This window comes from Micropterus salmoides, unplaced genomic scaffold (assembly GCF_014851395.1).
Source record: "Micropterus salmoides isolate LMB-PRFRI ecotype aquatic unplaced genomic scaffold, ASM1485139v1 Ms_hic_scaffold_18, whole genome shotgun sequence".
In the NCBI taxonomy this organism is placed as follows: domain Eukaryota; kingdom Metazoa; phylum Chordata; class Actinopteri; order Centrarchiformes; family Centrarchidae; genus Micropterus; species Micropterus salmoides.
Window position 1 is genome coordinate 29,615,482 of NW_024040928.1, and position 17,955 is coordinate 29,633,436.

General features: G+C 40.6%; 1 protein-coding gene across 1 annotated transcript in view; it reads left to right on the top strand.

Moving 5' to 3' along the window:
- si:ch211-202p1.5 (uncharacterized protein LOC103909337 homolog) overlaps window positions 1-13,678 on the top strand; it is a 28,452-nt gene extending 14,774 nt beyond the window's left edge. The window contains exons 2-4 of the mRNA XM_038727818.1: window positions 185-347; window positions 8,699-8,818; window positions 8,910-13,678. Coding sequence (XP_038583746.1) covers window positions 185-347; window positions 8,699-8,818; window positions 8,910-9,015 — 389 coding nt within the window. The 3' untranslated portion in view covers window positions 9,016-13,678. The remainder of the gene's footprint in view (window positions 1-184; window positions 348-8,698; window positions 8,819-8,909) is intronic.
- Window positions 13,679-17,955: the final 4,277 nt, after the last annotated feature.

The following is a 17,955-nucleotide window of genomic DNA, read 5'->3' on the forward strand; positions in this document are numbered from 1 at the left end:
AAAGTGAAAACTAAATGTAAGAATTTTACACCTGATTATCTGGTTCTTAATAGGAACATTACAAGCAGGAACTTTTCTAAACATGAATTTAAAAAAGAAATAGACTCTCATTATGACAGAATACATATAGCCATTACATACTAAAATAATAAAGTTTCTAACCACCTCCACTTTTGTTTTCCAGCCTCTTCATTCTCTGTTACGAGCCCCACAGCGGAGGAGGGCCCCGTGGAGCAGCTCCCCCACACGGCCCACCGGCGAGAGAAGCGCTGTTCCTGCGAGAACCAGAAAGACAAGGAGTGTATTTTCTTCTGCCACATTGGCATCGTCTGGGTCAACACCCCGAGGTGAGTTCGCCGTCAGCAAGAAAAGAAAGAGTTTGTTTTCACAGTAATGGAACACTGTGATAAATTTTTACGGTGTTAAAATGTGATAATAAAACCAAAACCAAAGATAAGAAGCAATCAATAATCTGTCCGAAACCCTCAGAGGGCTGTACAAGGTTTTCCCTGTAGCAGTAGCTGGGTGGTTTGTGAGGGAGGATGGGAGGCGTTCACTCACAGCAGAGTCCAAAACTAAGATAAACTTTCACTGCTTTGCCAAGTCAGTGATTTTAAGTGTTGAAAATAACAGGTTACAGAATTGCAAGCACAATCTGCATCTAAAAACACAATTCATAGTATCCACATTACAGATATGTTCAAATACACGATTGGAAGGTTTCACTTACAGATTATATTCAAAATGTAAACCCTCTTGTAAACAACTTTGGTTTTTAGTTGTGTTATTTTGTTGGTCTGTATTTTAAAAAGCCAAAAGCTCAATTAATGTCAGACTGTGTCCATGCTGGTGTTTACATTGCAGTCTTCTAAAGATTTTTGTGGTGAACATGTTTTTTTTTTAAGTATGAAATATGACAATTCTCATAGAAATGTTCCAGCAGTGTTTCTTATTAAACCTGCTCAGTTTTCCTGTTAGTGCCAGTACATTCATTCAGTAGATTGTTTATATTCTCTCTTTCACTCCATTACGTTCACACTGAAAGAATCTATATACATGTCTTTGTTTTTAAAGAAAATGTAATAAACTTGCTTCTCAGTAGCGAGGTGACCACTTGATGGTAGATAAAAAGACAAATAAAAAGGCTGACACACAGTCTTTGGTTTCTTTATATTTTGTCTTTGAGAAAACAATTGAAAACAGATGAAAAGACATAGTTGGCCTCCCTGTAGGCATGTCTCCTCTAAACATCATGTTGTGGACACCCAGGGCAGCATGTCAAAACACCTTAAATTACACACTTCTCAACTTCAGCTGTGCTATATATGTCAAATAGGAGGCCTCAAAACAAAAGGCTGTGAAACAAGATGTTAGAACCACTGGACACCACAATGGCTCTTACCAGGCTTGAAGACTTGGTCACTGCTTCGTTTAAACACTAACCAAAAAAATTGTTGTACACAAAGGTTGTAACCCACTTCATCGGTGAAGATTAACTCAAACCTTCACTTCCATCCATCTGTTTATTTTAGTTGCGTTTTGTAACATAAAACTCATCATGTCTGGACCTTTTGGATGTTTCCCCGGATGATACAGAAAATAATTACATTCAATATGTCAGCTGCCTCGTCCTGCAACATGTCAAGCAATAACATCAGCCAAACATTTCCGGTATTTGCAGATCAGACATGAATAATGGTCAGGAGGAAGCTTGAAACCAAGCTGTTGAGGTTAAATTGGCGGAGAGATGGCCTTACATTCTACTGCTAAATTTCTTGATAAAATTTGGAATTCATTTTTGTGTCAGTATTAGCAACCCTTCATGGCGCTGAGGCAGCGAAGGAGCCCCAAACCATGATTCCCCCTCCACCATACCTCACAGTCGTGGATGAGGTTTTGATGATGGTGTGCTGTGCCTTTTTTCCTCCACGCGTAGGGTTGCATGTTCCTTCCAAACAACTCAACTTTGGTTTCATCTGTCCACAAAATATTTTGCAAGTGGAAAATCCAGGTGCTGTTTTGAAACTTTTTTTGGACAGTAGTGGCTTCCTCCCTGGTGGTTTAGAGATACTTCTGTAACCCTTTACAGCTTCATGCAAGTCGACAATTCTTCTTCAGACAGCTCTTTTCTTCAAGGCACAGTTCATATCAAGCAAAATTAAAATTGATGTGTGTTTTTACAGGGCAGGGCAGCTCTAACCAACACCTCCAATCTCGTCTCATTGATTGAACTCCAGGTTGTCTGACTCCTGACTCACATACTTTTTACACCCTGCACTAAAAACATAAAAACAAATAAATGTTTGTGTGGTATTAGTTTAAGCAGACTGTGTTTGTCTATTTTTGTGACTTAGATGAAGATCAGATCACACTTCATGACCAATTTATGCAGAAATCCAGGTAATTCCAAAGGGTACACATACTTTTCCTGCGACTTTACAAATTGTATAATATTGTGTATACAGTGGGTACGGAAAGTATTCAGACCCCTTTAAATTTTTAACTCTTTGTTTCATTGCAGCCATTTTCCAAAAATCAAAAAAGTTAATTTTATTTCTTGGTAATGTACACTCAGCACCCCATCTTGACAGAAAAAAACAGAAATTTAGAAATTTTTGCAAATTTATTAAAAAAGAAAAACTGAAATATCACATGGTCATAAGTATTCAGACCCTTTGCTCAGTATTTAGTAGAAGCACCCTTTTGATCTAATACAGCCATGAGTCGTTTTGGGAAAGATGCAACAAGTTTTTCACATCTGGATTTGGGTATCCTCTGCCATTCCTCCTTACAGATCCCTCTCCAGTTCTGTCAGGTTGGATGGTAAACATTGGTGGACAGCCATTTTCAGGTCTCTCCAGAGATGCTCAATTGGGTTTAAGTCAGGGCTCTGGCTGGGCCATTCAAGAACAGCCACGGAGTTGTTGTGAAGCCACCCCTTCGTTATTTTAGCGGTGTGCTTAGGGTCATTGTCTTGTTGGAAGGTAAACCTTCGGCCCAGTCTGAGGTCCAGAGCACTCTGGATGAGGTTTTCGTCCAGGATATCCCTGTACTTGGCCGCATTCATCTTTCCCTCGATTGCAACCAGTCGTCCTGTCCCTGCAGCTGAAAAACACCCCCACAGCATGATGCTGCCACCACCATGCTTCACTGTTGAGACTGTATTGGACAGGTGATGAGCAGTGCCTGGTTTTCTCCTCACATACCGCTTAGAATTAAGGCCAAAGTTCTATCTTGGTCTCATCAGACCAGAGGATCTTATTTATCACCATCTTGGAGTCCTTCAGGTGTTTTTTAGCAAACTCCATGCGGGCTTTCATGTGTCTTGCACTGAGGAGAGGCTTCCGTCGGGCCACTCTGCCATAAAGCCCCGACTGGTGGATTGCTGCAGTGATGGTTGACTTACTACAACTTTCTCCCATCTCCCGACCGCATCTCTGGAGCTCAGCCACAGTGACCTTTGGGTTCTTCTTTACCTCTCTCACCAAGGCTCTTCTCCCCCGATAGCTCAGTTTGGCCGGACGGCCAGCTCTAGGAAGGGTTCTGGTCGTCCCAAACGTCTTCCATTTGAGGATTATGGAGGCCACTGTGCTCTTAGGAACCTTAAGTGCAGCAGAAATTTTTTTGTAACCTTGGCCAGATCTGTGCCTTGCCACAATTCTGTCTCTGAGCTCTTCAGGCAGTTCCTTTGACCTCATGATTCTCATTTGCTCTGACATGCATTGTGAGCTGTAAGGTCTTATATAGACAGGTGTGTGGCTTTCCTAATCAAGTCCAATCAGTATAATCAAACACAGCTGGACTCAAATGAAGGTGTAGAACCATCTCAAGGATGATCAGAAGAAATAGACAGCACCTGAGTTAAATATGAGTGTCACAGCAAAGGGTCTGAATACTTATGACCATGTGATATTTCAGTTTTTCTTTTTTAATAAATTTGCAAAAATTTCTACATTTTGTTTTTTTTCTGTCAAGATGGGGTGCTGAGTGTACATTACTGAGAAATAAAATGAACTTTTTTGATTTTTGGAAAATGGCTGCAATGAAACAAAGAGTGAAAAATTTAAAGGGGTCTGAATACTTTCCGTACCCACTGTATATACAGTTTATATTCAATACTGCTGTCTGAACACTTTCAGTACTGACTCCAAACGGCTCACTACAAATAGAAACTTGCTAGCGAGGCAACTTTAAGGCTGCAAACAACCCATGAGGCAACACTCACTGTTGGAGCTGGAGTGGTCACCATTAAAAAATAATATACGATGACTTTATATACTGGCTAAAGGTGACATCGCTGCTTTGTTACAGCAATCACAGAAGTCACATTGTTGTTCGCTGTTGGTTTTTCACATTCATCTCAGGATTATTTTGTCAGCATCTCAGCATATTTTGGCCTGAAATAGGACCCAGATGCACAGCTGCCTTCACAATTGGTAGCAATTAACTTCACTGTAGTTCAGTATGCACAAGCAATGAGTAAGCAGTTAGATGTGGTGAAGCTAATAAGAAAGAGCACCTTTCCTAAGGAAGGTTCATTTCTGCCATGTTTCCTCTTGCTGTTTCTAAATAAGCCTGTTTAACCCTTTTAACACAAACCCACCAGAGGGACCACAAAAAGTCTGAAATCATCGTGGTCGGACCCTAAATTGCCCACAACCAGTTCTGCACAGTCTGAGTCTTCATAAGCCCAGTTCACATGAAACAATTAAAACGAGAAGGATTTGTGATCATTTCTGTTCAGATCTAAGGATTTTAAGGTAAATATTAGGTGGTACATACTATTGTTGCCATGTTGTTAAAATTGACTTTATTTCAGTTGTAAATTGGATTTTGTGGTTTGTTTTTGCCGCTCCTTTCTTTAATCTCATCAGCGACTTTTACACATTTAACCAACCTGTGTGATTGTGTTTCACAAAACATGCTGTATTGCTTGCCAACATACTATACTGTTGTTTTTCATGTCATGCCAATAAGTCACATTCGAAATAAATGACTAATTAAAGAGCTGTGTCACTGAAATAGCTTCCAGAGATGAGCCAAAAACAGCTTGTGCAGCGGTGGAACCCTCTCACTAAGTCTCAGATTGTTAGTTTAGTCTAAACATAGCAGTGTGGTAAAATGCAATCTTCCTGCCTTCATCATAAAGACGTTTTTAAACAGCACTGGCAGTTCCCACCATCACTAACTATACCACTAAACCCTGTGGGCGACAGGGAGCTCCTGAGTGCTGCTTACGCCTGCAGCACTTCCTGTTGAAACTCCATTTTGTTTTAAATATGTAAACTAGGTAGCATGTGCTTGATGAGAAGCCTGGAGATTTTCTTGCTTCATGTGAGCCAACAGCGAATGGATCTACTAACGCCTGATATATCTTTTTCCTCTGAGCCATAGAGCCCAATTGTTGTGTAGACACTACTAAAACACATCAGTGAGCCTCACTGCAGCATTGGGTGACATGTTCCTTTCATCAGCATGAACACACACACACACTGTAGTTTATTCTGACTCAGTAAGTACAGTAACACTAAATACCTTTTAAGGGAGGTCCTGTGTACCAGAAAAACTCCAAAAGTATTTTCAGATTAAATATTTTTATAATCTGATTTTCACACAGATATTTAGCTTTCCGTCCTCATGAGTGAAAAAATAAACACTGAAATCAATCGGGATTCTCCAACCAGGGGTCTTTGATGCAGACACCTTGATGGTCAGGGTGGTTGGGAGTCTGACTTCAAGGACATAGACCTAACATAAGCATACATTTTCTGGCACATACGCATTGGTATTGAATATTAGAATACTTTGTCATGCATATAGTTCAGAGTTTTCCAGAATCGTCCAAAATCAACGTTCCTGTCTGGCGACAGGAATGCACATAACTCTTTAAATAGAGACAAGAACCAAAGAGTCCAAGGGATCCCGGTGCAGTGGAGCCATAATTCATTGAGCTACAGTTCAGCAGTTCAGGATGTACTCATCCCTGTACTGAAACACAGTAACTAAATGGGGGAGTGGGGGGCTCACTATGTGTCAAAGGGTCAAACAAATACAAGTGGAAGTGAAGCCAACACAGTGAAATAAAAGTTAACAAAGTATAGAAAATAAAATAAATGATATTGCAGAGAGGAGCTGGGAGAGCGCTGATGGAGGATGGTGGAGGGATGAGGAAGGCTGGCAGATGAAAGGGTCATACTTTATCACCGGCCACAAAGTGGAAATGGGATCCAGATGTGTGACCGTTTGATTAAAAATAAGACACAAAGCCTTTCAACAATGTGATATCTGTGAAATGATTTATCAAAACTGGACTCGCATCTAAATTCAGTCCAACTGCTGCTCCAAGAAACCTGCCTTCAAAAATGTGACAAGCATTTTAGAAACAATAAAGATGAAACCGTAGTTTTATTTTAAGCTATATCCTTGTTTTGACATAAATGTAGCACTGTTAAACCACTGGCATCTGCTGGCAGTTCTCCTTGCGGTCTAGTTCAGCCCACCACTAATCCAGCGATGGATCCCCCTCCAACCTGCAGCCGGCTGCGAACCGTCGCAGCGGTCACACTGGCACCAGATGGATGTGCAGCCAGATGATTCACACAGCAGTAAAACAAAACTGAGTCTAACGATATATTTCCCAAAATGTCAAACTATTCCTTCAACGAACGTCGACTCAAGCACCAAGTGAGGCAGCGCACATGCCAGAGCCACGGTGCTTTTAAAGGGTGGCAGCAGAAACCACGTTTGGTCCCTCAGACTCCTTGTAGATCTACCATTTTGCAAAATGAGTCTATAGAGTAAGATTCATTGAAGAGGCAAACATATGCATATCTGCACCTTCAAAGACCAGAAAAGCTGTTTTTATTATTATGAATTACAGCAAATTCAAGGAACTTCACGTTTGTGGACAGAGTTGCTGTTTCCGTCGCCTCCTGTGTGAAGATCTTGATCTGGCTAAGCCATGCATTTGTTTTAAAGAAAGACAACTTGTTTATAATACAATTTTTTTAAACAGCTGTTTGCAGAATGCATAGGGATCAGGTAATGCATCTATTTCAGTCCCTCCAGGATTTCGCGGGCTTTTTTAGTGATCATTGCAGTCTAAAATACCTGTTTTTGCAATTTGGAATAAATGGTTAAAATAAGTACATAGTACAAAGTAGCATAATCACATATATGGACAATATTTCAGACAGATGGGTCACACACTGATCAGGGCACATTCAAGCTTTCAAATACTATAGCCAAGAGTACAAGAAGACACGCAGTAATTCTTTAGTCATTTTACCCAAGATTGTCATGAACACACTGACCAGAAAGGACACCTCACTCACAGGACAACGTGTCAGCTACCACGATGTCGACCCCCTTCTTGTATCGAATCCCCACATGGTATCCCGAGAAAACAGTGGAGTTCATGACTGGTTGTTGGGACTGTGTAGGTTGAAATGGCAGAAACTTTGGCATCAACAGGACCAACCTGGCCGTGGCCGACCTGTTGTCCTAAGTACGAGACGGTGATCTTCCTGAAATCGCACTTAGCCAGGTTGAATGTTAATGGCGCCAACCTCTTCTTGGACTGAACAGCTTTCCTAGAATGATAGCGCTTAAGCATAGTAACATTACACAGGCACTTCTTCCTGCAATCAGGCGTGTGAACAAGGTGGTCGGTTTGTGACACACAGATCAGGGGCAATGGTACCTTAAGAGCAGAAACAGAGCGATCAGCTTTCTTAAGTCCCTCGCACTTTTCTTGTTCATGGCAAACACAGCAGGTAACAGGGAATCAGCGAGATCCACATCGTGACCCTGTTTCTGAACCTGTGACCTCGTCAAAACACCGACAGGATCAACCTCGGGGTGCCTCTGAGCCAGTTCTGGCTCAACTTCTAGGGTCAGACTAACCACCACTTCTGGGTCAGGATAAACCTTTATCGTTCCCCACAATGAAATCCACGCTACTTACAGGAAAATGTGAACGAACAGCTACAGAGAAGAAACCAGTTGCAAGGTGGGATTTCACATTAATGAAACTGATATCTCTTGATTCTGAAATGCAGGTCCAATATATTAAGCATTTAAATATACTCAAAATAGACCCAAACATGTAACCAAAATTTCAAACCATCAAAATTGGTCCACCAGGAGTTGAAATATGGCCATTTCAGTTTAAATGGCCTTTTTGTGTTTTTTCAATAATGGATTCACCATCCTCAGTAACCCCTAAAACCACTCCCAAGATTGTCCAAATTGGCCAAGCACATTCTGAAATAGTGTCCATACATGTGATTATGCTACTTTCTGCTAATTATGCTAATTGCTAGCATGTGCAAGTTAGCATCCGGCAGTTTCACAATGCTGGGGATCCATACTTAACATATCTAGCATAAAACTTTGAGGCACTCAACATTTCCGGATGGCAAGTAGACTGACTCTTTATACTACATCACCTGATTTCTTATGCCAGTAGAGGACGCGGCCTGACAAAAATGTAAATATGGGTCATAGGCGAGAACGAGCTGCATATGCTTCGTATAGAGGCAGCAGTGTTAAAATGTTTCAAGACCAGTTAAAATCTGTTGAGGGGAAATGACTTCACCTTGAACATCACACACCGAGGTCCACGAGGGCAGTGAGGTCAGTGTGGTCAATGATGTGTGAGTATTCAAGAGTGACTCTTTTGTTTTCTGTTTTTCAGCCATGTGGTTCCTTATGGATTTGGTCCGGTCCGCCTCAGAAGGGAACTCGGCCGCTGCTTCTGCACAGACGCACAGGACGCCGAGTGTTTGAGCTTCTGCTCCGTCCCGACACCGGCAGAGTGAGGACCCGCGCACACCAACATGCCTTAGGAGGAGCACAAACTAATAACGTACACTCACACTGTTTCTCATCCCATTTCTTTTCCTCAGAGGGGAAAACGCTGCAGCGAAGAGGACGACTGAGACACGGCTGAAGAGATACAGAGCTGCATTCTGGGAAAAAAGGAGCCGACACGCACTCAAACACCAGACCTGAGAGAGAGGAGGCACGATGGAGGTCCTTCACGCATCAGAAATAACCAAATGGACCCTTTAGTTTGTCTTTCTACCTGATGCCGGTTTGGACGTGTACAGTGTGGGTGTGTTATGTAAAGTTAACGATGGGGAAGTATTAGGATAGGCGTGCTGACCACTGACATGCTCATCTTTATAACATTTGGCTGATGACACACAGTCGAACCTGTGAACTTTCTGTTACCAATGATCTCAGCTGATTTGTAGCACTGAGGGACGGAAAACATTTCAGCTGCGACCAGAAGTTACACAGCCAGAAAGGTTTTGGTGTTATATATTATAAATTCTTCCTGTAAAGTGTCGGCGCAGTCGAACACAGCTCTGTTGTTTTGGGCCAAAAACCTCACAACTCCACAGTGATGACTCTTTTTCCAGGTTGTAACAGCCTCGAGTTAGTTTAAATGTTTTTATGTGGACTGGTGAACTATGGATCATATGGAGTGTTTGCATGGACACTTTCAAATCTCTGCGTTCACATACAGTCGTCTCAGAAAGGGCTGTCAAAAGACCACAATTGAATATTAGAGCCACAAAAAAAGACTGAGATTTGAAAAATAAAGTGATTTTGAGTCATAATTTTCCAGAAAAAGCCATAATCTGATATTATGAGAATAAAGTCAAGAGAAAACATTGATATATTCCGAGAGCAGGGACGCATGTAATGGTTAGGGTAGACTGGATAACGTGCATTTCCTAAACTAACTAACTTCTTTGTAAAGTTATGACTTTATCTTGAACAGTGTACTCCAAAATTACTTATTACTGGCTGATAAAAGTAACCGGTTACTTTACTGTAGTTTCACAGAATGACAGCGTAACTGTGGCGCGGGCGGGGGGGCTATGCACATGCTAACCTCGACAACCAACTATATTCTTACTTTGGACCGGTTTGTGCATATATGAGGGGTACAATATGAGTACAATATGAGTACAATATGTGGCGGTTCTCGTTGATAATTATCCCATACACTGATTTATTTGTAGGCCGCCACAAATAAATCAACCCCTTCACCCCTAAACAAAGCAGTCTCTCACCACAGCAGCAAGAAGTGTTTCTTTACGCCAACAGCTGAAATAAAATAAAATAATAATATAACGTTACGTTAACGCCACTCTCTCCTGACGAGTCCAAGCATCTCTGGCAGGAATTTCTTTCTGTACGTTTCACGTCGCTGTGCTGCTTCAGCAGATGCTAACGAGGTAACGCAGTGTTAGATTTAGACTTAGATTAGTAAGTGTAAAACCGTAAAAGTGTTTTAGAGTAATTAGTTACACTACTAGTTATTGGGAAAAGTAATATTACAGTACTGAGTAACACATTACTGCCTATTAATAATATTACAACTTTAGTCAAAATATTATTTTGTAAAATTACAGCTTCATCTTAAAATTACAATTTGTCTTGTAAAATTGTGACTTTATAAGTATAGTGTCAAACAACTTTATTCCTGAGATATTACCAACTTATTTTCAAATAATTGCAACTTTATCTTGTAATAGTATGATTTCTCAAAAACAGAAACATTTGTTCTTTATTTTTAAAGTATTTTTGTCTGCAGCGGCCTGTTTATTCTGCGTTGTCTTCTAGATTTGAACTTTTACGCTGTTGTGACAGGTGTAATGTAATCTGAGAGGTTTCTGTCACTGAAAGGTTCAACTCTGAAATCAGCTCCCGTTTGCAGCGGTGCAAAGACAAGCTAAACGTTCACTGTAAGCTAAAATAAGTCAAACCAACTTTACTATGGTGATTAGGATTTGTTGAATATTACGTCACATTTGAACCGGAGTTGTGAGGTTTTCACACAACAAGAGTGCCTGTCGGTCAGTCGTCCTGTTCTCGCAGCTTTAGAAATCTTTGTCTGAATGTGATTAATAATGTACCCTGGCTCAGTTTAACAGTTTGTTTAAGCAACACATGGAGAATCTTTTTATTTTCACATGAAAGCCTGTGTGACTGAATTATCATGGTCAGTCTACAGCAGAGATGTTCTTTTATATTGGCCTTATTGGTAACTTTACTTATTCCTCCAACATGTCCAAGTATCCCTGAAAATGACCAAAGAGATGTCAGACTGTAAAACAAATATTTATTTACTACACTGAAGTATACTCACAATGTGTAATCCTCCTCTGAGCATAAGGAATATATCCAAAATAATGTTGAAATACATCGTAAAGTACTGCATGAAGTACACAGCAGTTTAACTCGGTGTGTCATTAGAGCGGGAGTGCTGGGAAGTGCTGATCACCTGAGGAGCTGTGAGCTCCATTACACCCGTCATAAAACCACAAAACACTCGTCTCCCTCGCACTTTTCTGCAGTACACATCTCTAGTCCTCCAGGGACTGATGATGAACTGAGGTTTCTGTACTTCACAGTAAACATTTGATAAAAAAAGGATTCAGTTGTTCATGTTAAAGAGTTACAACTCCTACAAAGCTTAGCCACAGAAGTGGGTGTGGGATGGGAGTCGTAGTTGTTGCTGGGAGATTCATGTGTTATGCATCACTAAAGACGCATCTTCACTTGTGCAAATTCACCTACGAGTCATGGACTCTAACTGAGGGAATAGTGCCCCTTGTGTCTAAAACTATGTGCATACGGTACAAAATATATTGATTTGGAACAGATTGCTAAACTGTGCGCATGTTTTTTTAGGCGGCCTTTTGAATTGCATTTGGCCTTCAAAATAAAAGTGCGAAATAATAATGAAACCGTTACAATGGACCATTTAACTGTCACACCAGCTAAGTGAGTAACAGACTCATAACTGGAGTAAAAAAATATATCTAACAGCACGTTAGCCATTGTACAATTCTTTTCTAAACCCATCTCCTGGCCTGAATTTTATAAAAACTATTAAGCGTGTCCCGATCAAGGTATTTGGTATCTGCCGGTAATGACCAGGCCGAGCCAAACAGTTCTCACAAAACACTGACCTGAACATACAACAAGATTAACTCTGAGATCACAAGTAAACTTGTTTTTTAGCATCAGTTACTAACTGGATAGGAATAAAGTTAAAGTGGGAGAATGTGACTCCTGAAACTGACGCGACCCAACACGTTGTCACTCCCAAGCCAATGCATATGGACGCATGGTCAAGAGCCTTTGGCGTCAGTTTGAGACGCACTTGGAAGCCTTTCAGCATAATTTTTGAACGCTAAAAGTATTAGTCAATAAATCAAAGTAAGGAGGTGGACTGGTGGGCCATAAACTGGACTTTCACCCAGGAGATCAGTGTTTGTAACCTGTGTGAAACAAAAAGCCTATCTTTGGTGCATAAACTTAACCAAATTGCGACATTTCAAAACATTAACCACTAGTTTTATTTTGAAAGTCTAAGAGGATGTTGCCTTTTTGTTATTGCTGACTTGACCATGGTGCCCTACACGTGCAAAAACTATGCCAAAGGATACCCAGGGCGTTAAAAAGTTTGACCAAGAGTCCATATGCGACCAGTTGGGAGTGAGAATGTGTTGCACGATCAGCTGACGGTTTACTTGAGTCTTGACTGAACATTCCCCAAATATTTTCTTCCTCTGACAGTTTAACAATCTGTTTGCAGATTTCCACATCAGTAAGATCCCTGACGGCTCCATAGAGACATACTGATGTTAAATTTATTAATGCCTCTCAGCTCATGTGTACCTGTCAGCTGTAGTTTCTAGCCCCAAAGGCAGGTCAGAAGTTTAGGTATTCAGGCCTTTTCTCCTCTTAAAGGTGCACCTAAACGCCACCTGGACCAAACAGAAATTTGATTAAAGTATAGAATATAAATCCAGAGGGAGAAATATAAACCTACAATAGATTCTCTTCTTCTCCCAGGATAAAGTGAAATGAATTAATGAGTCTCTTCAGTAAGTGTCCTCAGTGCTTCATCATTATGGATCTCTTTACAGAAACATGGTGCTTCCTCGATCACCATCATAACAACACAGGTCTTCTGTTTATGTACATGTTTTTATTTCACACTTGCTTTGGCAATGTAAGCGTCTGTTCCCGCCAATAAAACCCCACTGATTAAATTTGAATTGAGGTCAAAGGTCAGATTCTGTATCACCTCAGCAGGATAAAGACGGGGATGTCGCCTGAAGGCTTTGAACCGCGATTCATCCGACTGGGTCCTGAGCTCGGATATGTTTCCTTCACGCTCTTTTGTGTTACACTGCACAACTTATGGAAAACGACGAACTTTAACAAAGGCTGTTCTCCAAACCTTCTCAAGCTGAATCAGATAAATGAAGGAGTTTTGTTGTTGTTTGTTGAAAGCAACGCCCGAGATCACATAATTAAAAAACACATCACAGTGTTTTTTGTCCTGCCAAAGAGCAGCAGGTAAATCTCAATCTTGACTGACATGAAAAAACAACATTTAAGATATATTGTTATTTCATCATATTATTAATATATATATGTGTGAAATCCTGTTGTTCATTGCAAGTTGTGGAACAGAACTCTGCCTGATTTTGTTCACATCTTCGTCCGCATGGTCCATCTGTAAGAAAAGCTTTTGTAGGATGTTCTGAACGCAACCCCTTTTTAACATCATATATGTGTTGATTTTATTGCATGATATTTATTTTGTTATGGATTTTATTACTTAAACACATTAAAAACAACCCTTGAATTCTGTCTAACTGTGGTGCTTTTCAAACTTATATACAGTAATCTGACTTCATGTGTGTCTCTTCTGACGCATTGTTGTCCCTTTCCTTGGCGATTGAACAAACACCTGCAGGCGATGGTTGTTCGGTGTTGTTGCAGTAATCGTCACGTTACCTCTGCAGGGAGGTCTGAGTTCAGGGTGCAACTTCAGCACATGGATGATCAAATTGTATTAGCCCTTTTTTTTTTTTTTTTTAACTGTCTGACTTCACTCTTTAAATATTTACCTGGAGACATAACTGCTTTTCCTAAACAACAACAAGCAAACAATACCCAAGTGAGCCAAACTCAATGTTTGTTGTCCACATGTTGCAAAGCTGAGCGTTCAAGAGTATCCCGATGTCATAAAACACCAGAGAAAAAACATCTGTTTGTGTTGAAATTTGAAATGCAAACTTCAAATGTAACCACATATTGTTCTGCCAGCTCTAAATATCCTCCAGGTTCATAAAATGGGACGAATTAGTCATCACACAAGAAGCTGTCTGGATTTGGGTCAAGAAGAAAGCAGAGCCTCCTACATCATGAAGCCACCTGTTTGAAGAAGTGATAATCAAACAAGTTTCGTCAAGTCAGATCTTTAATCAATAAGTCAGTGTTAATAGATGCACTTGACATTTCCTGACTCACATGCAGCCTCAGCGGGCCTCCTTTCTCTTTTCATACATTAGTGGTTACGCCTACAATTATAACTACATTTCATAATAAAAGAAACTTAATTGGAAGCATGTTTAGTTTGCAGAATTAAGGTGAATTAGTTTCCAACAAGTCGCCGGAGAGAAAAGAACAGAGAAGAAGTCAGACTTAAAGGTACAATTCATTTATAAATACACAAAGGCAGTATCAAGCTTCCACCACTCAAACTTATTATTTAATGAAACGAGAAAATTCCCCGTTTACAGCAACAATAATCAGGTGCTGGTAGGATATGAAAAATCAAAAACAAGTTACGGTAGCTTGTTTTGGATTTATTATTTAATGACTGTTAGTTTCCACTTCACGAGCTCCGCTTCATTTATCTGTTAGCTAGATGGCGACATTACATATAGCATTGCTAATTCATTCTGAAACAGTGGTAGGTCTCTCTTGGTGGCCTGATTTAACTTTTTGTTTTAATGACCAGCGTCAGAGCAGGTACAGTGTTCACCACACGCACCTTTAAACTAACAGTATTTTTTGTGCTTATAATGCCAATGTCATCACATTTCAAAACTGAACCTTTATTTAAACAGGACAGGACCTCTTCTTTCAAGGGAGACCTGGCAGCAGGACAGAATTGAAGGTTACAAAGATAAATGTGACAATATAAAACATTAAATATACTTACAGAGAAATAACAATCCAATATATTAAAACATTTTCAAAGACGCCCATATAGAATTAAGAAATCAGCATCCATACTCGTCCTCTTCTGCAACCCCTCTAACTTTTGTCTTTCGTATGGAGTGCCATGTTGAGGGTGCACAATGTGAGAAGGCAGTACTTCCTGGGAACCTTTAAAAGTAGTAACCTGCTAGATGTGTTTGGTTACTACTGTCCATGAAGTTCCGCAGGCTGCAAAGGTAACTGAGTAGTTTGCCCAGGACTGCCTTGTAGATAAAAACACTCAAATGGAACTGTCTGCATGTGGCTAGTGAAGTTGCACGATTCACATAACCTACAATGATGTGGACGATCTTGCATTCCAGAAAATGTGCAACGCTGCAGAATCTAGTTTACTTAGCAGAGATGCTGCTGCATGCATGTACATCAGATCCACACAGTCAATCACAGATAAAAACGTGGCTCAAACAAGTTTCTTCCTCGCCTCAAAGGGAATCTGTTACTAAAATAAAAACCTAGTTTTAGCTCAAAACTGCAGATAAAAGCCAGCTTTTGATTTGAGGCTTCTTGTTTGGGTCTTCTCATGTTTGTTCCCACATTATTAAATTGCTACTTGTTGCACTGGTATCTAATCTAACATTAATATTTTTGTAATAATTCAGTAACATTATCTCTTTAACAAATATTATTAAAGTGCTCTTAAGCAACACTGACTGAGGATTTCCCCGCACATCTGGAGACATCCATCATTCCTTTAATGGGAGCATGTGCTTCACATTGAATAAGCAAGACGAATGATCATAATCGAGTTTTAGTATTATGATTTATGAAAATAAAGTGCATGTTTGGCTCGAGTCTGAGCGGCTCACCAGACTGTTTAATGACTTAGTGAGTTTGCTCTGAGGGAAAATGAATAAAGATGATTTCCAAGCACAAGCTTCAGAGGTCAGTGAATCCTTAAATGTACACCATTTAATGAAGCCAGGATAACTGTAATTGATTGTGGAGGTATGCAGCTTTCTGCTGGTTTTCAGACTGATCTAATCTCTTCACCTGGTGGAAACCTGTGTCACAACTCGCAGCTGCTACAAGAAGAGTTGGAAACCTTTTTTTTCCCGCAGGAAGTACACTGACAGCTCTATTTATTTAGTATAAGTGTGTCATCGTACAGCTGTGTTTTTCTTTACTCTGAGGAGTAAAAAGGTAATTGTGTCTTATCTCGCATTCCCATTTAATCATAAGGCTGGTCATCATAATATCTGGAGCACTTTAAAAATATATTTTGAATATTAAATATATACAGATAAAAAGTCATGTTATTATTTAATTTTCTTTGCACTGGTGATGCTGATTTTTTAAATTCACCAGCTCCGTCTCTCTGTTATCTGTGAAGGTCACCAACCTTTTCTCATTTCCAAATCTAAGCTCTTCACTTTCAGCAGTTTGATCAGTGCAGCCAAGCTTTGCCACATTTTCTTGGCCCTTTCTGTCTTTCCCCATTTCTCCACAAGATGTCCTCACATAGCTTCCTGCCTCAGTCACCTGACGCTGCTCCTCTGCACACCTCTCACCTCGTTAGCCCCACAGTGTGCCTGCCCAGTTACACTCCTGCCTCCCTGACTGACCACTCGGCCGTCCTCTGCCCAGCCCTGTTGGAATAGTTCACCTGTTTTGGACTGACTTGAAGCTGATACCCAAATGTCTGCCTTAAGCTGATTGCGCCGTCTGCTGGATTCAGTTTCCTCAGGGAGACCAGACCAGTGTGATGCAACATGTAGCACTTCTCTTCCATCTTCTGTGCTGAACTGAGATTCAGCTCACTAGAGGGTTAATCAGCACCATCTAGTGGAGAGAAAGTAGAACTTCACCATGTGATCTGGGATTTTTCAGACACTACCTCCCACCTCACACAGATTCACTCTCAGCAGGTAAAGGTGCTTTATTTGTCACATACACATACATGTAGCGAGATTCATCCTCTGCATTTAACCCATATCCTTGAAGGGAGCAGTGGCCACTGTACACTCCAGATAGACATGCAGTGTCTGGTCAAACGGCACTGACTGGAGAACCTACCTAACATGTTTTTGATGGTGGGGGAAACCGGAGGAAACCCATGCAGACACGGGGAGAACATGCAGCGTCCACACAAAGGCCGGGACGACCGGGGGTCGAACCCAGAGCAACAGTGCTATCCACTAGGCCACCGTGCTGCCCAGCAGCTGAGAATCCTACAGTTTGATGATCAAGATCACTTTGATCACGTTGACTGTAATGCAGAAATGTTACTTGATGGTGATTGGCAGATATGTTAAAGGGTCTGTTAGGCCCTCACATGAAATGAATTCTTAATATTCTTCAACAGGCCAGCATCAGAGCCTTGGGTGCCTCCCTGTGGACAAATAAAATAGTTTGTTTTCAGTGAGCTAATTTCTGCATCACCCTGTGGTTTTCAGTACCACTGCTGTAGGTCTGGTGGTTATTTCCTGCCTGTGGTTGCTCTGTGTACAGTCCTCATATTTATACTGCAGTAACTTCGCTTTCATAATTGTTTTAGATATTACAATAGCTACGTTATTATGATTAATATTTTCTGTGTAGTGTAGTAAAGTAGCTTCATGTAGCTGGAATAGTGGTAAATAACATCACTTGGTAGAATAGTGAATGCTTGCTATTCCTGTGTTTATGTTGCAGAGACCACGCCTCAGTCCACACATAGTGATCTGAACAAAGTCTACTATAGAGTAGCTGTAGACTTCTTCTTCTTACCAGACAATGTGTGGTGATTGCAAATTCTTTCAAACAACTACATTTTTTAATGAAAGGAGTTCTTGAGCTTGGGCTCACGCAGCAACACCTTCTCCGTTGCAAAGACTTAATTAAATTAAAGGACTAATTATTTAAGAATAC